At 38.1% G+C, this 23,206-nt stretch overlaps 1 protein-coding gene across 2 annotated transcripts in view; it reads right to left on the reverse strand.

Annotated features, from left to right (window-relative positions):
- Positions 1-204: 204 nt before the first annotated feature.
- ctdp1 (CTD (carboxy-terminal domain, RNA polymerase II, polypeptide A) phosphatase, subunit 1) overlaps positions 205-23,206 on the reverse strand; it is a 74,850-nt gene continuing 51,848 nt past the window's right edge. The window contains exon 13 of one of the 2 annotated variants that reach the window (XM_015054017.1): positions 205-1,087. In XM_015054017.1, coding sequence (XP_014909503.1) covers positions 904-1,087 — 184 coding nt within the window. In that variant the 3' untranslated portion in view covers positions 205-903. The remainder of the gene's footprint in view (positions 1,088-23,206) is intronic. The other variant, XM_015054018.1, reaches the window with a different exon arrangement.

Consider the following 23,206-nt stretch of genomic DNA (forward strand, 5'->3'; position numbering starts at 1 on the left):
AAACTGCAGCACAGGCAAAACAAAGTTCAACAACCAAAACGACCAACTTTCTCGTTAGTTCATATCAGATAGCGGTTTTGGACAATCTTATAATCCCTTTATTTTCAGTTGAACTCAAAATGTCTGCCCCTATAAAATCTGTTTCCTTTGTTCTGATTCCCGCCAACAGGAAGTCATCATTGGCAGAGTCAGATCCGCTTCCTGTTACTGGGATGTTATCATTTATTCATCATTAACAAAAGATCTTCTGTTAGCACACAAAATGTTTACAAAATGTACAAACAAGATAGAAACTAATGGAAGAAACACATTCAAATGTCTGGATGAACTAGTTGACCCTAAAAACCTGCTGAGACCAAAAATTTAATTATTACAATAATAATAATAAAAAAAATCTTAAAAACTGGAAGTCAAGATTAAAATTTCTTTTAGCTGCACAACTTGGCAAACCTATTTCAAAACTCTTTGGCAAGAACCATCAGCAAAATATACACTTATGTTGTTTTTTTTATTCATCTTTTCAACAATATAAAAATCCAAATAGAAAAACAACTCAAAAAGTATCAAATTTCATGAGTCCTGGAGCTCACCTCACAATAAAATGTTAACTTCAAAGGATTTATGCCACAAAAAGGCGATTTATATTTATATCTATTTATATTCATATATATATATATATATATATATTTATATATAGCAGTGCTACAAAAGTCCAAGCCTTCATTTCCGCAGAAAGGCGCTGGTTCTGTACAGGACATTCAGGTTTTTATTACGACACACATTCATCGCTCCCCACGCCGTAACCACGGCGACTCCGGGGGAAACAGTGATGTGTGGGTACCGTGTGACGTCGGTATGGGCTGGCTTTCAGTCGTTTCTTTCAGTCGTTTTTTTTCCCCCTCGTCACATAAAGTCGTTTAGCTCAGCCTCCAGGGCGGCGGCCATCTCGTCCGCCTCCGAGCTGCTGCCCTCCTCTTCCTCATTGGAGTCCTTGGACGACTCGTCGGCGGAGTCCCGCCTTTTCTGCTTGCTCTCCATGTCCGCATCCTCCTCATCCTCTCCGGAGTCATGCTTCCGTTTCTGACCCCTGGACAAAAAAAATATAAAAAAAATAAAAACACAGAACTTGAAGATTGCTTTCCATGTTCTAAATCAGAAGAGTCTTAAGGTTTTGAGCTTGCTGATTGGAAAGCAAACTACAGTCCAGCAGGTTTTCTGTTTTTAGCTCCACCCATCTTCCTTCGTCCTCGTTTCCCCAAGAAGTGGACGGATAAGTCGAGTCTATTAAAGTATTTTCAATATATGTATATATTTTTTTTAAATTAAGGTTTATTGGCTCTAGTGGCCTTTATTTGATAGTTAATTGACAGGAAAGTAGGGAATCAGAGAAGGGGGAAGACATGAGGCAAAGATTGCCAGGCCGGGAATCGAACCTGCGACGGCTGCGTCGAGGACTAAGGCCTCCATATGTGGGTTGTGCTTAACCCCTGTGCCACCACGGCACACCTATTCAAGCATTTTCAAGGTACGTTTTTAAACTTTTCCATTGTCACACCTTAGCGATTAAAAACAATACAAATGAACTAAAGAGGAAGGTTCAATTCACAGTTTTATTTAATTTATTGCTGTTATTAATTGTATCTTTTGATAGTATTCTGCATTCGCCAGAACGGGTACACTAAAATATTATATAATGTCTATAACCGTTTCTCTAACACACCCTGAATGGTCCAGGAAAGTTAAAAAAACAAAAACTAAGGAACTTCATAAGTGTTGTCCTGCAGGCATCATTGTGACTGGTTTGTCGTATAAAATAACACCTTTTATATCGTGATTTATCGTGACGGAATGGCCAATTTCTGTTTATTCAAAAAATCTGAATAAACTATAAAATAAAATAAAATATTTCTCTGTTAATTCTATACTATAAAAAGTTAAACTGAGGTTTGACATCAAACTAATCCATGACATACTGAGAATAATTTCCATTTTGTTGTGTTTAAAATCAACCTGAAAGTCCAAATTCAAGGCAAAATGTTAATATTTAGATTTTTAGAAATAAACTATTTTCCAAATTCTCTCTTCAGTTTTCTCTTGTACTCATCAATAATCCACAAGAAAAAAAAAAGTCAAATGACAACTTCTGTTTTCATTAAACATAACTGGAGATAAAAAACTTTCGATAAAGTGTAAGTTGGCGAAACAGAGAATGAATCATGAGGTTAGCTTCAGGTTGAGTTGGCAGCCAGAGGGACACCTACACTGTAATGATTGGAGACAAATATTTGAACTTTTACATATTTTTGAGATATTATTAACTCCATGTTTGAGCAGAAATAGGCTAATAATTTGATAAAGTTCACACACAATTGGGAAGAGTTGCTCTTACGCTAACTACACTGATAAAACCAACAAAAAGGATTTAATGTCACTGCGAAACATTTAAAAGAAGTCGTGAGCGATGTAGCTAATTCTTGTTAAAAACTTTACAGACTTCAGGATGATTTCCTCTAAGAACTCGTCTTTGCTTTGAGTTTTTCCTGCTTTCTGAAGACAAGACATCCATCTGTTGGTATTAATAAATACAAAAAAAGCTTTCAGATAACCTGGAAAACTATTGATTGAGACCAAATTAACAGTTTACAATAAAATCTGACAGCTTAAGCTAGATAGATAGCTTCGCACAAAGGAAAATATTAAGTGCAGAGACTGGAGACTGGAGCTATAACCACAAAGTGGTAATTTATTAAATACAACCAATTTCTACAGCAGTGAGATGTGAGTTGTAGCTACAATCTCTGGGCATTCAGACACTGAAGGTCTGAAATAAAACTTCCACAAGCTTTAGAGACCCTGAAAACAAAACCATGTCTTCAAAATGCTTTTGTGAGCATGGATAAGACAATGTAGCAAAGCTGTCCAAAATAGGTACATTATTTAAAAACGTACATATGGTGAACATATTGTACAACAAAAGCAAGCAATGCCAGCTGTGTTTCTGCGAACCAGCCACTTATGGATAATGATGAAGCTGGAAGAGAGGAGGAAACAAAACCAAAAAAAAGGAAAACACATTTGTAGGTGGCTGGAAAATCCTTTGATGTTCTGTGAGCAAACATGCCATCTCTTGCTCCACTCCAGCTTTCTCTGTGACATCCTCTGCCAAGCAGCTTGTTAGCGTCATGCTAATGAGGGTCTGCGTGGTTATTGTGGAGGTCCGACACAGAGCCCACCCCCCAATCCCTCTTTCTCATTAGGCCTCGCTAACCTCCAGCGGCAGTGGCTAGGCTCTGGCTCTCCATTCGTTCAAGGTCAGATCCCGACTAATATGAGTGAAGAGGGCAGGTGACATGCTAGTTACAGGTTACTGTGGGAGGAAAAGCTCAGCCGAAGAGCTGCGCTGATCCTTCAAGCTAACGAGTTTTAGCTTGAAGGATCAGCAGAAATGAAAACTCGGCCTCAGAGTTTTCATTTCTGAAACCGAGCGACTGCTGTGAGTCTCGCTTCTAGTTTCACTGCGACTTCCAAACAAATTTTTGTTTTTTGCTACCTGAGCCGGTTGGAGAGGCTGCTTGAGTGTGCACGCACATAACTCCATTCTTCTTCTTCTGTTTGCAAATATTAATAGTGGAGACAGCAGGGGTCTAGGGGTTAGTCCCCCTCCTGCTGCTTTTAGCTTTGGATCATTACATCCAATCTCTGTCCTCTGCTATTAATCCAACCCCCCACCGATACACACACACACACACACTCCAGACGCTTCCCCCATGTTCATTCATGTCAACTGCTAACCAAGTTTCAGATGTAATCTACTTTTATGTGATATCTGCTCTCTGTCTCAGCTGTTAAACTACATTGTAATAAAGGTGGAATATTGCTGTTTACAAAAATATTCAAATTTTAGGCATTTTACAAATATGAGACTCCCAGAGTGAGCTGCAAGCAATGGGCTAATTTCACAATTTGCAGCATTAAATGTTTTTTTGTTGCCAGGTGAAAATAAATAATGTTGAGAGGAATCAGTCTTAAGCTTTTTTTTATGCATAGGTTTACACAAGACATTTAGTAAGAGGGAGTAATAAACCCATTTGTTTTGGTGAGACTTTTTTTTTTAATTAATAGTTATATTTTAGCAACAGGTTCCTGCTGCTAATTACACTTCATGACTTATAAATTGTCACTACAAAACACCCTCAAATTTTACAGTCATTACGATAACTTAAAAAAAGAAGCTCCAAGCCATAGTTATTTTTTCACATGGTTACCTTTAAACCAGAATGTGAGTTGCATATTACCAAACTAATATTCTAAAGAAGTTGGAACTAATTAAAAGTATCACTCTCTGTTCACCTCGCATTCAACAGAAAACACTTGGCCAAATTCTGGGAGTCAACATGAAGCGAAAGCTTACTGGATGCTGCAACTTCTTTTCTTGTTTGACTGAATTCTGCAACCATTTCAGCTTCTATGCATCTCAAATCTGGAACAAACTTCCAGAAAACTTGCAGATCAGTTTTTAGTCTCGAGTTCCGTTAGCAGGAAAACTTACTAAAGAGAAATCTTGTCTTAAACTATCTGTAACATATATTCTACAAAAAAACATCAACACTCAGAACAGAGTCTTTTCAGGCAATTCAGATGGAAAAGTCAAAAAGAGCCTGGTGTTAAATCAAGAGTTTTCAAGAGTGGAGGTTGATGAGCTGAACCAGAAAGACTCTGTCAGCCTGAGAGACGTAATGAAAGGAGTTGTGGATGGAGGTGTGCTTGCTGATAGAAAGGCAGCTCATTATTAGGTGTTAGATCTTGAAAAGTTAGCAAGAGTTCAGACGGCTTCATCTTTGGATGCGACCTCCTAAATTTCCTCATTACTGGATCCGTTTCCCGCTGACCAGTGGAGTGAAAGGCCGACAACTTCTTAAAACTCTTGTCAGCAATTAACTGAAGAAATCTGAGCACTTGGTGTATGTGTGTGTTTATAATAATCTCTGTAGAAATACATTTAACTGAAGGAGTTTTGTGATTCATACCACTTAATTTAATATGCCATTCAAAGCAGTTTTAAATGACGTTTGAGCTACATTCTGATTGAATAACTCCATTTTGATGATCTATGCATCAAAAATATGTTTTTGAATCTGAGAAATCCAAGTCTCTCTTCAAAAAATCAAAATGACTTAATATTATGATACAATGGTGATTACACTTAGTCGATATATAGGGTCGTGTTAAATTTGATTTAGTTTTATTAAAATGTAACAATTTTGAGTATATTCTGAACAATACCCTAAAAATCAATCAGCAAATGCAAAAGAGGAAAAGACAATGTAAAAAGAAAACAACCTCCCCGCCAACCCATACAAACATTAAATCACAAGACAGGAATGTAGCAAAAAGATAATTTGCCCAAGTAATCAAATGTAGAAACTACAAAATTTAAAAAGTAAAAGAAAAATGCTCATTTAAAGTCTGCTATTTGTTAACATTTTTCCCTTTTACCCAAATGTACTTCTACGGAAGTTAGAATCTCACCAAAATTTGTGGGGGTGAAATTAAGCCATAAATAATTACATTTAATTATTTATGGCTTAATTAGGTACAAAAAAAATATAACAAAAAATATAACAAACTAGTCGTTTACATTTTACTCAACACGAGAATTTAAAGCAGGAAGGGAAGCAAAGGATCAAGCTTTGAATCTATCAGTCTAAATCCAGTGTGAGGTTTAGAGAAAGGACGACGTCCTCGTAGTTGGTGATGGATCTACAGGACGAAGGGCAGGATGGGCCCACACATCTTTACAAAAGGAAGCCAACTGATGTGGAGGTGGATGTAAATGTGAAAAAAAAAGAAGAGCTCTGATTTTAATGCCATAATTTGGATCATAATTTGAAAGTGTGCAGAGAAATTGTCCAAGATAAAGACATTTTTTACAAACTTGACCTATGAATGGAACAAAAAAAGTTGTGCATTCTCTTCAGATATGTCAGACTTTACAGCTAGGAGGGTCAACAAGTAACTCGGTGCGGTGTGTTGCTCCTCAGACAGATGTTGAAGTCATTACTCGACAATATCATTATGTGTACATATTGTGGGAGTCTGATTGCATTAGGGGTGTCAGGAGAACATACTACAGAGTGTCTGCTGGTACAACAAACAGCCTGCAGCTTCATAAGCCTCAGCACATCATTAGAGCTGCATTAGGGACCCACAATGTCTGATATAGGACAGGAAAAAAAGCATCTACTCCAAACTCAGACAGCAGGAATGTCGCCTAGGGGGAGCGTTGAGAGGGGCATGGACTGGGAACGACTTCATAGACGGGGTACAAAAACTAATCCTCCTCATATCTGGGTCCAAGACAACCAAGGCATCCGTTTGTAAAACTCCCTTCAAATGGTTTTCACAGCTATGATCTATGGAAGTAGAACAGATGAGGGGTTGGACGCTGCCTGGCCACCCCCACAAGAGCGGTCAGTTTGTTCATATCATACCATACAGAGATGAACTGACAATAACTTTTTATTGTTGATTGCTATTTAAAAAAAAAAAAAATAAAAATATATATATATATATATATATATATATATATATATATATACATTTTCATGAAAGTACCTGAGATTATAACCAAGTGGTTAATTTCAATCTGTAGTCCCATTGTCAAGTTGATCAGGGTTTCCCCCAGTGTATTACAAGCCTGGCGGGCTACCAGGCTTTACTTGTACCCCATCAGGCAAAGCTTTGCCTATTTATTTAAGTCTTTTTAAAATGTTTGCATTTTTAAGATTTTATAGTTGCTGTTCAGGTATTAATCTTCCAATAATGCATAAATATCAAGTGATATTTTATAATTTTCTGTCAACTTTAAAGATTTTTTAACTCAAAAATATGACGGACCGCTGGATGAATGAGTGCCCTAGCACTCAACCACCAGGCTTAGCAAGTTTTTTGGGGGAAACCTTGTATATGATGCTTAATAATAATAATAATAATAATAATAATAATAAGAAGAAGAAGAAGAAGAAGAAGAAGAAGAAGAAGAAGAAGAAAAAGTGGCCTCAGATTAATGCAAAAAAATACTTCATGAAGGAGAGGAGGAGGATAATTAAAAATGGTTTGTAATTTCTACTCTGCAATGGTTTAAAAATTTCCAGTTTAAGCCGATAAGCTGAACAGAGTTAGCATAGCTAAGTTATATATAGCTATACAACTCTGTGTTATACAGAGTTATACACCGTTAAGCTAGCATTGTTTTCCCACGCTGAACGGATCCATGCATTTTGTTTGGTTAAATAAAAATCCTAGACACACCCCTGAGCGGTGGAAGAGGCAAACAAATAAAAAAAAAAGGACAGGAGACTGATGGCAAAAGCATGATAAAGTAATTAACTTTAATATTCACGCAATGACTGTGACTGAAACCAATCCTGACAGGTTTCTTTAAGCAAAGAGTTAGATAAGACTCCCAACAAACTTCAACAAAGACAGGGAGAACTAAAGATCAAGATACCATCTTTCCTTGAACTCCAATCGCTTTGCTTTTTTCTTTTTCTCAAACGGGCTGTTTGCGGGAACTACAAAGGCTTCTTCAGCCTTCATTTAGTTACCATGACGCACACAACACAACAGACCTTCAACGTTAACAAGTCCCCGAAGGAGTCTAACGAGGGCAGGAGGGATAGTAGTCTGTTGTTTTGCTTCCCCTTCCTCCATTAATCCCCAGATCATCCACTGCATCCAGTAGATGAATCTATAAGCGCCTACAGAGGCGCTTATAGATTCCCCTCCTGCCCCACGCCGAGAACTGATAGGCTGGAGGTAGACCCCTGTTTTCAGTTCGGAGGCAATGTGTCAGCTTTGTTTGGGTTTAATTGAAGAACAATGGCGCATGAAGGCAGTGGTGCGATGAAAAGAGAAATCCACTGGAAGAATAATGGCCCAACAACAAGCACTCAGAGAGTGACTGAGTCATCTCTGAAACCACAAGCTTCTAAGCAACCCACTTGTGAAATATACATGGTGACAAGGATCGAGGGCAGGGAGCTCACGGTAGAGGAGTTCAGTATGCTTGGAGGCAGTTGTCAATCAACAAAGCAGAAATCTGTTAGTTCTCCTCTTTCTCAAGGGGTGTCAGGAAGGTTCATACAACAGGATGGCAGATCTGCCTTTCAGTGAATGTTGTAGCTGTTTTTTTGGCATTGGTAGAACTGTATGAAAGAGGTGGCTTTATGTTTTGATTTATCTAGAAGAATCTGCTTTTAGAAGTCAAATTACTTTTTTATACTAAGATTATTGGCTGTCAGGAAAGTGTGACTGACATCTCTAACTGTTTTAACTCTTAAAAGCCAGCTCCAAGTAAATTCATCCATTCATTACCTGTGAAATTCGTTTTCTATTCATATACAAATCATTTCCAACTTATGTAGCTACAGATTGTTTGTAATTCTCATAGAAAAAAAAAGAAAATAATCTTTTTCATGAATTATGAAGACAAGTCATCAAAATGTTCCAAAAGGCAAAATATATTATTGAAATGGGAAGTGTGAATAGCATTTAAGCTTCTCTTAGAGGTTGCAATTTAATATGTTGCGCGGTTTTAGCAGGAATTGAAGCACGGCACACTGGAAATGTCCCAAAGTGGGCTATGAATTATGCACAGTTGGTATGAAACGTTCCCAAGAAATGTATGAAATGTCGACAAAGGGAGGAGGGATTAAGCAATGGTTGGTTTGAAATATCCACAAAGAGCATATGAATTAACACAAGGTCATTACAAACGTTCTTAAAGTGGGGAACAAATTGGGTATAAATTGAGAAATATTCGGTACACACACATCCCCAAGGGGTTTACAAATTGACGTAAAGTTGGTATGAAGAGTCCTGGAGGAGAGACTGCATTAAGTTGTCGTCGATACAGAAAGTAGTGCGGTTTGAATTGAGGCACGGTTGGTATAGAAAGTCCCTGGAGGGGTTGAACTGCGATGTGGACAGCAGTAAAGGTCTCCATGGAGGTAGAAATTGAGGAATCGTTGGTACAAGAAGACCCCGAGGGAGTACAAATTCATATTAGTTAGCATGAAATATTCCCTGGGGCAGTATGGATTCACCCACAGTCTGTATGAAATGTTCCCAAGGTGAGTTATATTTAGTCAGCACAAGTGTAAATTTAGGTTCCTTTAAGACAGGGCACGCTACATGTCAACATTGACATTAGGATGTAAACTTTGACAAATGTTTAAGTGTGATGTTTTTTCCATCTTTTTATTCCCCATGAGATTCTGACAGTTGTAACTTCTGGTCACAATAATTTGTACCCAGTTTTCATTCTGAATTTGGGTTTCTTTCCAACAGCAAACCAGACATGAAGACAATAACCACAAACTGCTTTTTTCTCTCTGTGAGAACATACTGTATCTGAGGTTTAAAATAACTTTCATCACTTGGAGTTACACACAAAGTAGGTTTATAACTAACCCCCCCTCTCCTTCTTCAAACCATCCTGTTTTGTGTTGTCATCCCTCTGGTGTTGCTCGAAGCAACAACACCATCTGTCTGGACACAAACGAGGAATTTTTTCAGGCAAGGATGACTTACTTCAACAAATGTAATTTGCCAAGCAGACAGACTTTTTCGAATTTGCCTAAGCAAATTCGGAAAAACACAAAACAAAAAAACATCAAATTGTGTACATGTTTTACAACATTAATGAGAAAAGCCACTGGGTTTTTATTTTTGTCAAACTTGTGGTACCAACTTCTTTTTATTTCAGCTGCCTGGCGTGGCTCAAAAACAAGCAACAGGGGAGTCTATCTCATGCAACTTTAATTACCACAGCTATTTTTCTACATGGGCTTCACGCTTCTAGACTTTTATTGAAGGTAATCAGTGGAACCTCTGGCCTTCTGTTTCTTGGTACGGAGTGTGCTTTCAAACACGCCTGTCAAGCACTCTTAATACAGGACTCCCTTGACTTGCGTTTTTCTGCACTTTGTGACCTTGATAAATTAATACTGAAAATGAAAAGTGGAGAATTTATAGTTTTGTGCTCAAGGTAAAAACGTGTTGAAATATTAGTAATTATCATGTACTTTCTTAAAATTGTACAGCTTTCGCTGGGTTGGTGGTTAGATTCTGCTTCAGGTAAAAAGGAGTTCAAGTATCTTTATGCCTCGTTTACAAGAGATGGTAGAGAGGGAGATATCTGGGCCCATGGAGGCACTGCTCTATTCTATCATGATAGGAAAAAGGGCTAAATATCCCTTTGGCCAGGGAAGTACTTAGGATCCTGAAGAAACAAGATCTATGATAATAGGGTCTAAATATCTTAGCGATAATCCAGAGTTAAATCTAGTTAAGCTACTGTTGGGAAGTGATTGATCATGAAAAGAGCATATCGATAAATTGGTGAGCCAAATGGGTAGAAGTTTGGCTGTGACAAAAGACATGTTTGAAAGTTTTGACAGAAAACAGTTTAAATTTAATTAAATCTCTTGCTTTGTCTCAGATTGTTATTCGTTGGCACAAAAACTACAGTTTAAAATACAGCAGCTCGGTTTGCACTTGGCTGTGTTTTCAATACGTCTGCCTTCTATAGAGATATGTTCACATGAAACACCTTACTGAGAAATATATTGGATCAGAAGAAGAATCAATTTCAAACAACTTTAATATAATGAAATGATTGTCCTTTTCTAAAATGTTTTTCATAAATAAAATCATTTGTTTTGATCTTTGGCCTTTGCATTTGGATATTTTTAGACCTTTTTGGGGGCTCCAAGTAAAAGAAAAGAATTAAGCTGTGTGTTGCTGTAGACACGGATGGCTGTTTCGCTCATGAACCAGTTATCACAAAAACCATATCTCAGACAGACTGAAATATAGTTCCACTTTCTGACGACGTTAAACAAAACCGCTGGCATCCTCCCTCAGAAAAACGTCTCTATACCCGACCAAAGGAAGTCTGACTGTAATGTCCAACTGTAACAAGTTTGACGGAGGTATGACTCCAGGAGTCAACTGTGCAATTCACTGACACTTATTTCACTGTCATTTATATCTCCCCAGTCACCGATGTCTGCATCACATCATCTTTCTCTGGCACAGCTACAGGCAGTGGAATCAGATTTAAGCCCTCAGGCATCTTTTCAGAAGCATTGCTTCCCCCTCCCCCTCCTCTCAGTCTGCACTGCTGCTGCTAAAGCTTTTGACAAGGCTGCAAAGATCTTTTCACAGGAGCCTGAGATGGATTATCCTGCCCCTCGTTGGGCGGCGGATAGGGGCAAGCAGCTAAACATATCTGGGAATAAATGCTGTTCTGTATACATTTGTTGTTTTTCTAGCAGCGAGTGTTTCACTTCGGTATGTTTAAAAGCGTTTGTATAAGAAATAAACATTCAGACTTACTATTACGCTTACATATCTAACTTTTCTCAAAAGTCAAAGTTCTTCCACTAGAGATGACTTTATGAAAAGCAGAGATGTGTTTTAAAGGGGCAGAGTTGCCTAAGATCATTTTTTTTTATATTTGGATTATGTTATAAAGTTATTCCCTCATCAAAAACATCACCTGGAGTGTTGCTTTGATTCTTTCATGCATGTTTGAGAAATCCTCTAATCTCCCGTGGCAACCATTCAGCTGAATAAAACACCTGGTTGGACATAGCTCCGCCTTCGAAGACGAAGCTCCTCGTCTAAGCTGCAGTTTCCAAACTTCTGTCTCTCAGAGCAGCTTTCCCCTGCAACTCTCCCACTTAGCTCCTTCAGACTAGCCAGAAGTAATTAGCAAACCCCTGGTAGAACTGCACATCTGCTGAACTCATTAGCTCATTCAGTGAAAAACTGGTAGAAAACTTGGTAAAGGGTTAATAGAAGAGCAATGTTGTGATGACTTCCTGAAGAAGACTTCAGAACAAAACTCCACCTTTGAAATTTTACTGTTAATTTGGTAAGTAAAAACTTTTTAAGTGGTATAGAATTGTTAGAACAAATGAAGTTAATAGTTACTTGATTGTGCTATAAATTGGCACCATGTGCCAGAAGAACACTCAATACTGCCCCTTTAAGGCGAATCATGATAGTTTTCTTTCTGGATGAGATCAAGACAAAAACACAGCGTAACATGAGTGTGTATACAATATAGGAGCTTAGATTTTAAATATAGCCTGAGTTTGCAAACAAACCTTCAGAACACTTTACAGCTCTCAGTTCAAGCTGAAAATGATAACTAGGCTACAAAAACTCTAGACTTCTTCAAAAGACGTCAGAACTGCACCGATCTGTTGGGTTTTTTGATCGCTCTGTAAAAAAGTTCCCCCCCCCCCACTCCCCAAGTCGTGCATAAGCTTTTCTTTAACTTCCTTGTAGAATGTCATCAAAAGGTTACATTAGTATTCTAAGAGCATCGTGACTCAATTTGAGAGAATTGTTTACTTGATCCGTGTTCTGTTTGGGGAGAACATATGACCTGGGACACAAATGTGGAAACAACCAAGGGAAAACCTCGAGTTTGTGTAAAATATGAAACTCCCCTCCCCCCCAATAATTTAAAAAAATATTTTAGACAAAACTACAAACTGGAAGAATTTAGTTGCAGGTTTCAGTCAGCATTAGGCATAAACAGTTGTATTATTAGGAATAACATATTTAGAGTTACAATCTAAATGTGAAGTTGATCTAAATGAGATTAAAAAGGAAATGAGGCAGAATCACCTGAATGATCTCAGCGACACGAACCAAACATTACTGTTAAAGCACAACAAATGTGTTTTCACTTAGTATTTTCACATTTTTCTCCAAACAGACAAACTAATAATTGAATCTGTACAAGCAGATGAAGTGAAAAACAAAAATACCTGTCTATTTTTGACAGATTCTGTTGCATAATTTGTTTCTAAGAATATAGTAGATGACAAAATAATGGAGGTTTCCTATGAAGCTCTGGTCCATGAAATAGTTAAAAGGAGATGAAAACATTTTTATTTTCAACACAGAGCTTCAATGAAAACTGGAGCACAAAAACAACAGAGATGTAAGACGTTATAGAGGCTTACATCTTCCTGAGCATTCTGCACTCTTGTTTACAGAGATGAGATGCTTAGATGAAATTATTTTAACACCATAATGTGTAGAGTTAATAGGAATAAAAACAAAGAAATGCACTCCACAGCTGTAAAAAAGTTATTCTTTTTCTTCTTAAGATTTAAAATCTAACTTGCTGAAAAGATGCAGTTTGATCACTTGCTCTGTTTTTTTATTGTTTTGGACAGGCATGCAAGTCTTACTGGAGCAGTTCTCGATGTTATAAAAAATATTCTGTGTATGGCAACTTTTTTTTTTTTTTTTTTTTACATTAGCATGTTAACATATCACACATTAGGATTGTTACAACTCCAACAGATGAGTTTACGCACAGCAAAGCTTGACTTTCTGCTGAAAGTCTTTATTTTATGAAAAGAGAAAATTACGTTACCAACAGTAATTAATAAAGAAATCCTATAAACTCCAGGTACATCAGTCAACTCTGTGTCTTCTGTGTGTCCTTAGTGAAACCATCTTTAACTTTAACATCATAACTGAACTGAACCAAATCCACAGCAGTCCTCTCCACAAAGTTATCAAACTGTGCAGCAAAGCCAGTGGTTTGTTCTTGGGTCCACTCGCTGGTATCGACAACAAATGACCCAGCAGAGAGAAAGGACTTCAGACAGAGTCTGAGCCCACATGGATTAACTCAACACTACAAGCTTCTCCCCTCTGGCTGCTACTGATTATCAGCATTCAGGACGACTAAAGCTTTGTTTACACCTCCATTAGCCTTCCTAACACCAGAGTAAATTACTGATGGCTCAGTCATAAATTTGTATTTTAATTTACCAGTTTTATGACATTATAGGATATTTGTAATCGTTTTAACCCTCGGGGCTGACATTCCTTTGCTACTTTTTGCACCAGTTTCAATCTTGTCTACTTGTTTGAATCTCTCTGATGTAAAATGAAGCTCTTAATTTTAAGATTAGGTCCCTCTGACCACCTGCTTTCATGTTTTTACCGTCTTCCCTACATGGCTTGTGGCAAACTGCAAGCAGAGCTTATTTGTAGGGCTGCATCGATGGTGGTTTTCTGGCCGATCACTGATCTTTAAAAATACGATTTTCGCCAATGCAGAATTTTTTTTTTTTTGTTTGTCTGAAAAGTCGCAACAGTCGGGTTACTATCGTTAACCATGCATATGCGGTTGACAAAAGGGGGACAGTGGCTGATTTTCAGACCTTTGCTGAGGTTTATAAGATCGGTTACTCATGTAAGTACTGGCCGATCACCGATCTCCCAAAATTAAGGGAATTGGGGCCCATTTATCAGTGCATCCCTACTTCTTATGGCTTTCTTTCAACAATGGCTTCCTACGTCAGCCAGATTATGTGGATGCACCGATCCACTTTTTTGATGCCAATATCTGATGATTAGTATCGACTGATACCGATCTGATACAGAAAAACAGCTGAACTGACTGAAAATATTCCTTCTTTTCTTAAACAGACATAAATGTACTGAATTACATATTCATCTGATAACTCTGCACCAGTACTTGAATACAACAATAGCATTCTATAGCAAAAGCACACACACACCAAAAAAACCTTCCTGCCCCATCAGCACCAATAAAGAAACTGGGTCAGATTATATTCTCCTTTTCCCCCTTCCGTCTTCCTCTCCTCATATATGTGAAAAGCCTGAGTCAGCACTCGTATTCCTCGCGGTCTGCCGCCTCCTCTCACCCAGCTGAACACGAGGATCACGGCGCCGTTTCTCATCGCCGCTGCGCTAACAGCACACACACACTGACGGGTCAGTCGGGCTCCGGAGGGGTGGGACTCTAATGGGGACCCTTTAAATCTGCTTCATAATAGTAATCCTAATGTGGAAAATGCAAACATAAATCCGAAACATGATGTTAAACATGTAAAAGAGGCAAGATTTTAGGATTGGAGCATCCACTGCCCTAAAAGACAACGTCGTCTACCGTTTCTGGAATCAGGAATATAAATCTCAAGGATGGCAGGGGTTTGCTCAGTAGGTTATTGAGATGTAGTTTGTGGGAAATTACTCGATCCCTCGGGACATCCGTCTTTCTCCTCCTGCAAATCCCGATTAAACGGAAGCGAAATGTCAATGTTTAATCAACATCTCAGCAGAAGGCGCCGCTGGAGCACGTCGCGTTTGTGAGTCTCAGTGGGAACCTTTGGAGAACATGAGCAGCGCTTTCTATCCGTCCCAAACCACGTCTGTTGCTTTCTTTCTGATGTTTCATCATCAAAACAATAACATTTTTACCTGAATCCAATTACAGACCAGGATAGCGATCGTATCCTGCCCCCTCGATATTAATACATTTATACACCATCTTTCATTCTGTCATCATAATTAAATTCAAGCAGTTATTCAGACAGAAGAGGCATTTTAGGCAGGTTTAAAGAGGCAAGTAAAATGTTAAAAAGTTATAAAAAGACATAAAAGAGAGGGATATGGCACTTGAAGGGTTTCTGTAAGTTGCACCAACTCAAACTTAAGACGTTTTAAGACCAATACGAATGGAATTGAAGACCTGTAACATGACAGAATTATACCCAGAAAATTTGAATGGGTTGATAACAACAATGACCCAATGGCGAGATCAAACACTGGAAATGGAGCAAATTTGATCTGATAAAAGTTCGTCATATTTGTTAATACCAAAGGGAGAATTATGTAATGTTTTCTGTTGGATAAAAAAAACTGCCTGCAGCCCATATTTACTTCTATGATTCATGTTTATGACATTTAAATTTTCAAAGTAAATGTTCACACATATGAGTTTGTATGCATTACAGTGGGTTGATGGATGTTTTATGAATGAAAAAGGAGAACATCTTTAAAAACACTTAACATACTGGTGCATTATGCAGTCAAACCTAATCAAAATGTACGATGTTTCACCTTTCATTTCATATAGCAAATGCATTAGAGCGCTGCCTTTAGAATCCACCTTTTCCTGGAGATATGAGGCATACATTTAGAGGAAAGATTCTGCCTGAAAAATAGCTTTTAGGGGTCACACAGTCTGGTTGTCTTCTTAGAAGTAAGCAATTCGGCTGACGACACGTCAGCCTCTAAGAATGCAGAAAAGAGACCATCACATTATTAGCTTTTCTTGCTCACTGTTCTTAAATATAAAAGGAATTTTTGGAGTAGTAGAGTGACTTAAAAAAAAAAAAGTATTGATGCCCCTTGGAGAACAATGTACAATTGAAACCTAAAGTTTACACACACTGAACAATTTTTCCTCCCTGTCTGAAGTTAAGTTAGACCAAACTTTTCTTGTTTTCTAATGACCAGATTTGGTCAGATTTGTATTTGACAGAATACAAACATAGGTCACTCTTTTCAGATTTATAGGCTTGCATCCATTCTCGTCTTACGCTTCATAATTAGGGATGCACTGATCTGAAAATTTGGGCCGATATCTGATATTAATATTGCTGTTATTGGCAGATAACCAATATTATATGATATACCTTATCGACACCTTGAAAAAAAAAATCAGTTAATATTGGCTCAGTTTACAGTTTTATCTATCAGACTATGGACATTGAATTTTATTGCAATGTTGTGCAGTAACATTGTGATAACACTACAAATTAAGATTAGAAAAAACTATTTATTACTTCTTTTTTAGGTAACTATGGCAATGAATGCATGGTACATCATTCATAGCATCACAAACACTGTTCTTAAAGAAATATTACCATTTGAAATAAGCTTCTTCAAGACACCACTTACTTAAAGAAGGTTGATTTATATCACTAAAGTGCCCACAGTAATTCTGATAATATTGTATTTTTTTAATCTCGTGTAATTCATTGGAGTTTATCAAAAACAATGATAAAACGAGATTCTTAGGGGAGATTTTTCATAAATGATAAACAATACAATAAATGCCTACCTGTATATCAGACCAATACAATGTTAAAAATGACTATGCTGATGTTAGTCCTTATTTACAATAATGCAATTCCAATAAAATAGTGCAAAAAAAGTTTGCACTTTTTGTTACAGATCTGTAATGCATTAGGCAAACAGAGACACTAAATCTCTCAGCTGCCCTCATGGCAACTGCAGCAAACTCCTTCACCTTTCTAACAGTGGCAGGAAAATAAAGCATTGTTCACTCAAACAAAGAGTGCTTGGATTCATTTGTTTGTATCTGACAGATCATATTACCCAGGTCTCATCAAACGGAAGGGACTCCGACTGAACGCAAAAGCAAAAAAAACAGTCCGCTTTGTGGAGCTGTGAAAAGAGCGAGACGGTTTGACGGAGACAGGCTGACTTCCGTAAGGCTGTTTGTTTGTTTGTTTGGCCCTGAATGGCAGAACGCTACACACGTGTTGCAGAGGTTTAATTAATCTGCAGCGGCGGATAGCGCCGAGAACTCCGCATCTTCATCGGACGAAAAGAGCGGGACGAGTACAACAAAAAAGCCGGGTCTATCATCTCAGAGGAAACATGTTCAGTATGAACCGACAGTAATCCGAGCCCCACGCTGGAGAAATACAGCGCCATTACTGCAGTCTTTGGGGCATCAGCCGATCCTTGAAAACAATTATTCTCAATGGGACCCCTGAGGCTCAGACTTTCTAATTGGAAAGCACTTTGAGCCAAACTTTCTATAAACGCGAGCAGATAACAGCCTTATCTTTCCTGTAACTTTCCCAATCTCCTTCTTCATTAGGAAATCGGGACTGAGCTGTTGAAACAGCAGCCAGTCGGTCTGGAAGGAGACGACTTCACTCCCCCTCAGGTTTCACAGCAGCGCCTGAACATTTACTCACGTTAATGGGGCGGATGTGCTGAACTGCTACACAGCAGTTCTGCTAGATTAAAGAGTGAACTGCTGACTGAAAGTAAACAATAAAAACAGGACTGTTCTACCTGCAGTCTTGGTTTTATGGGCTGTTAAACTGTAATTTGGGCAACTAAGAAAGAAAAGACGAATTTGGAAATGTATTGATTCTGTGAAGATTAAATACTTTAATTGAAGTAAAATTCATTTCTTGAACCTTTTTCTTCATTTCCTTAGTAAGATTTTGGTTAAAAAGTGATCCAAAATTATTGTGGATTCAAAAACACAAAAAGAGCCTAGCACGGTTGAGTTATTAGAAGGTGTGAGGAAAAGAGCTGGACGAGTACAACAATGAAAAATCGAGATTCTCGATGGATAGGCTAGAGTTAGAATTAAATCTGTTGACGTTAGTCTCGGATATGCTGGACACTTATTAGTCACCTAGCACTTTCTTTAAGAAAAACGGTTTGTCATACAATATCTGTAAGCTACATTAGAAGCATTAGCGTGTTCTTTTGTCTTCTTCATCTGCATGGACAGGCCAGTGACACCACTGGATTTGCTAGCGTTAGCCTTGGAGATAGTAAAACCTAGCATGCATAAGACAGTCACCTACTGGATTGCCTTTTTCCTCTGGTGGCCATTAGCATAGATAAGCTAGTGCTAGCTGGCATTAACCTTGGATAGGCTGGCAACTAACTGGTCACCTCGCACCTTCTTTAACATTATTGTCAAGGAAAGTGCATTATTGTTGGCATACAATATCTGTAAGCTACATAAATTACAGAAACCTGTTCTTTTGACAGAGTTTATTGTAATCCAACTTCACACCATGTATAAACATTATACAGAGCTGAAGTTGGCTTCCGATTGAGGTTTCCAATTCGGCAGATGGCTAAATATTGTAATTACCGTAACTTTATGTTCCCCTATTATTGCTCTTAAAAAGAAATAAATCGCCTCGTATCTATTTATGGCAGTTCACAGCTTTACAAATACTGTGGGTTGAAACTGGGCCAGACTATTCTGATAGGTGCATCTGAAAAGCATCATATCCGAACTTCAAAAAGTAGTTGCTGCTACATGTCTTTCATTATTATGTTCGCCAAATTAAGCCGTGTAGGACAGCGGTAAACAACTGGAGCTGTAATTACATAATGACTCAGAAGGGATAAAGATTCACACTGAATTACCATTTAGAAACATGGGAGAACAGACCGCTGCTTAGGATCTGCAGCTCTCAATCAGTCAGGCGGAACAAACAGACCCAAATCACACAGAACTACAGCCTGGAGAAGCGGCGCAAAAAAAAGGTAGAGAGGTGGGAGAGGAGGCAAGGCAAGACGGAGAGTTAGAGGAAGAAAGAGCGCAGTTAGGCCAATTCACCGGATGCCAAGATATCCACTTTCATCTCCACTGAAGCAAACGGTGAACAAAAAGGCAGCAAAAACACATGAGACCAACCAGCCTGACTGGGCTGTTTGTGGTTTTCTCCTGTTTGAAGAGGAGGAAGATAACAGAATCGGCTTTGTCTGCAACGCAACATATTTATTCTAGACGAACACAACAGGAGGGCCTTTTAAGGACAAGGACAACTTCCTGTTAAATATGTGATGTGACCAGGCGGAGATGAATAACCCGCCACTCAGCTGTAATTATGAACGTCTGAGTGCAGGAAGGGAAAATATGCTTTTCTGAGATGAATTCTCAAATAATGAATCTTGGCCTCTGAGTGCGAATTGCTCATTTAATCTTATGTACAAGTAGCACTTATATACAGCCCACAACCAGAATCAGCCCCAGCAGTGGGCTCTGAGCTGTGAGGGGGCAGCTGCTCTGCAATTTGATAAGGTGATGAATGTCAAGCATGGTAATTTGGTCTGGCTGCACAATCTGTTTATTGAAGGAAAAGGAGCGCTGGTGAATGACGGCACCGGCTAAAGCAGCTATTATTTATTTAGGGAGGTTTGCGTTCTGGTGGGTGGTCAGGGTCTGCGGCCAACGACAAACCCGCTGTTGTTGACGAATAGTTGGTGGGAACAACAACGTGGTTTGGAAGTGCTGACATCGGGTCACTGACCCGACACAACGGATGGTTTACCTACACCCAGCCTGATGGGCAGACGGCCAGGATCCTTTAAAAATGAGGCACCATCATCTGTCCTGAAGGTCCATTTGACTAATTCTGACAACGTTACAGAGAGGGACAGAGCGGTGCTAATAAGTGCTAACCTACTCTAATGTGATATAAATCACTGCTCAATGTTGCTTATTACAGCAGGTTCCTACATAATTCAGATGTGGACATTTTTAGAGTTTCTAAAAGATGTAAATTTGCAGTTATTATTTTACGTTGAGTTTAACAATGTAAAAAAATCAACATGAATTTGACATTTCTAGAGTGGATTGGTGTCAAATATCCTGGAAAAAATATGAAGTGGAAGAATGGGGGGAGAGAAAGAGAGAAATGGAGAGAAAGAAAGAAAGAAGATAGAGACAAAAAAGAGAAAGAAATAAAACGGAAAGAGGGAAGAGAGAGCAAGAAAGAACACAAACCAGAACCAATCAGCGCCAAGGAAAATAAATGACCCTCCTGTATTTATGGATTCCAATAAGGCTCTTTGTCAGATTCAAAGTACCTTCTTAAAATAACCTTAAGCAGGAATTAAACACACTGTTGATGAAGTGTTCATTTCTGTATTAAAATGTTATTTTTTAATTAATCTGATATAATATTCTAATCTAAAATGTTGTGTTTTCATCATGATTAACAGAAATGAAGGCCTGATGTTATGTTTTTTTCCCTTAGTGCACAAAGTTACTGAAATATCAGTAAGTTCTCCATAATCTGATATGTTTTTTTTGTCATAGAGATATACTCTTTTTTTTCATACTTAAATCAAATCCAGTACTTTCCCAGAATGCGTAGGATCCCCTTTAAAGGGGCAGTTCAGGACTTTTCAAGTGAGACTCTGTTAATGAACAAAATAGAACTCACTTTTCTTTATAATGAGAGAGAGTTACTCAGACATTTCAGACGTGAACTCTTCAGGAAACAGTTTGGACTTCATCTTTCTAATTGTGACAAATTGTCCAACATTAGCAGCGATTTTAGCCTAATGAATTCTACCTGTGAAGAAATGAAGACCGCACTGAATGCTGCTGGAAAGATGGTGGTGGGGGGAGGGGGGTGACAAATGCATCTTGGGAAGAGGAAGAGAGCAGTTATTCTGGTTAAAGTCAGAGCAGAAATATTACTTCCACACTGTGTGCCGTTCATCAAGGTGAGCTGCGTTCCTCGCCATCGTCTCCGTTTTCTCACTTTCGCTGCAGTTTATTTATATAAGCCAACATAGTGCAAGCGTTGCACTTCTACCCGGAGTCCTGTTACGTTATAGAGCTTCCTGTGCGGGTTTTATATAGGCCACAGTGCAGCGTTTATGACACTTTTCATACATCACAACCTAAATGATTGATGCCATTGACTGTACTATATCATTACTATAGACTGTAATGATTTAGCACAATTAGCACAATTAGCAGTTTCATAAAGGGATTTCTAAAACAAAGCTGATGACACCTGGACAAAAAGAAGTGGTGCTTAGTTGTTACTTTTTGCTTCTAAAACACTAAATACTAAAACAACTGAAAATTTATGAGTTCCAGAAATGACACTATTAATCTGTTATGCTATTTATTATCCCAAATAAAAAAATGTTGGGGAAACATTGGCCACTGTTTTCTTGCTTTCATTTTCTATCATTGTAAGAAGAAAATCAAACATTAAGTGTATAAAGTGGAGAAAGGATTTAATAGACTAACACTTTCTGGACCAACAAAATGGAAAACATTCCAGCCTAAATGATATGAATGTGTTGTTAAAGCAGCAGTAAGGAACTTTCATTTACAAAACATCTTTTTTATATATTTCTAAAACTAGCTATGAAAAGCTAATGCCTGTAGCATTAGCCCTTAGGATCTGCTTTCTAAAGATATTTATTCAAAGATAATCAATACAGTGGCAACCTAATTATACAGAGCAGAATAAAAATATTAATGACCATCAAATAAATTCTCAACTAAAATCCAAACCAGATAGAAGTCATCGTCTGTAGCATTAGCTTTACATTAGCATTGCTTGAAACAGCTGCAACAGTCAAAATGATGTACAAATGTTGCAAATACGCTAATTCACTGTTCACACTATATCTTTTACATAGAAACTGGTTTAAAAAAAGATTTAAAAAAGTTTTTAAATCTTAAAAAGTTTTCCTTTAAAAACCAGAACCAGTAACCCAGGTTACTTTTGCTGAGCCAAACTGAAGGAGTGTTTAAGTGGAGGAGGAAACCAGAAACAAATGGTTCAGTGCACTTGAGAAAATGAAAAGCCACAACACGGAGTATAATCATCTATGTGGGAAACATTATGCAGAGGCCTTAAAAATGCATATAGACACAACTTATCCAGAAACGCAAGTGTGTTCCCACAAATATTGACTTTACTGTATTTGCAACACTGCTTCCAGAACACCACGTTTAGATCGACTCGTGTTAATGTAGCCACTCAGATCGATGGTCGTTAATGTTTTCCGCAAGGAAAAACGGGCTTCCATAACGTGAAACTTCCAGAGTGGCTCTCACTGACGCGGTACTTAGGATCTGTTTCCTAAAGAAATTTACTCAAAGATACAGTAGCAACCTAAGTTAACAGAGCAGAATTAAATATTAATAATGGCCATTACTGGGAAATAACTTCTCCGTTATAATCCAAACAAGTTGGAAAGGAGGATGTAAAAGCTACATGAAGGACTTCATGCTGAAACTCTTCTTTGTTACATAAGGGACAGTGAATGGCTGACGGGTTGAAATGTATTCCAAATGTCTCCTCTCATCTGCCATCACAGGTGACATACTATGTCAGCCCAAAATATACAAATATAACTTATATAAGTATAACTTTGCCAATATTTTGCAAATGTCAAAGAAACCCCACAATTTTGTAATTGCTCCATTAAAGAAGAAAGTTTGAACAAGTTTGTCTACACAATAAATAAATAAAAAAAACAGGAAGATGACTTCCTGTCATCATCTTTGTCGTTTCTGCCGGTAGTAGCAGAAACGACACATTTGTGCGATGCGACAAAAGTGTTTTCGTCACAGTTTTGTGGAACACACTAATTTCTACATGGCCAAAAATAATCCCCGGCATCGACCCAACGCCAAAACTTTTTATTGAAAATGCTGTTTTCATGAAGCTAATTTATATTCACATTTCCTATTTGCGCAATTATATGGTCAGCTAGTGAGATCAGCAGCAGAAGCCAGCAA

This window comes from Poecilia latipinna, unplaced genomic scaffold (assembly GCF_001443285.1).
Source record: "Poecilia latipinna isolate Pla-1442-1.1 unplaced genomic scaffold, P_latipinna-1.0 Scaffold1223, whole genome shotgun sequence".
Lineage (NCBI taxonomy): Eukaryota > Metazoa > Chordata > Actinopteri > Cyprinodontiformes > Poeciliidae > Poecilia > Poecilia latipinna.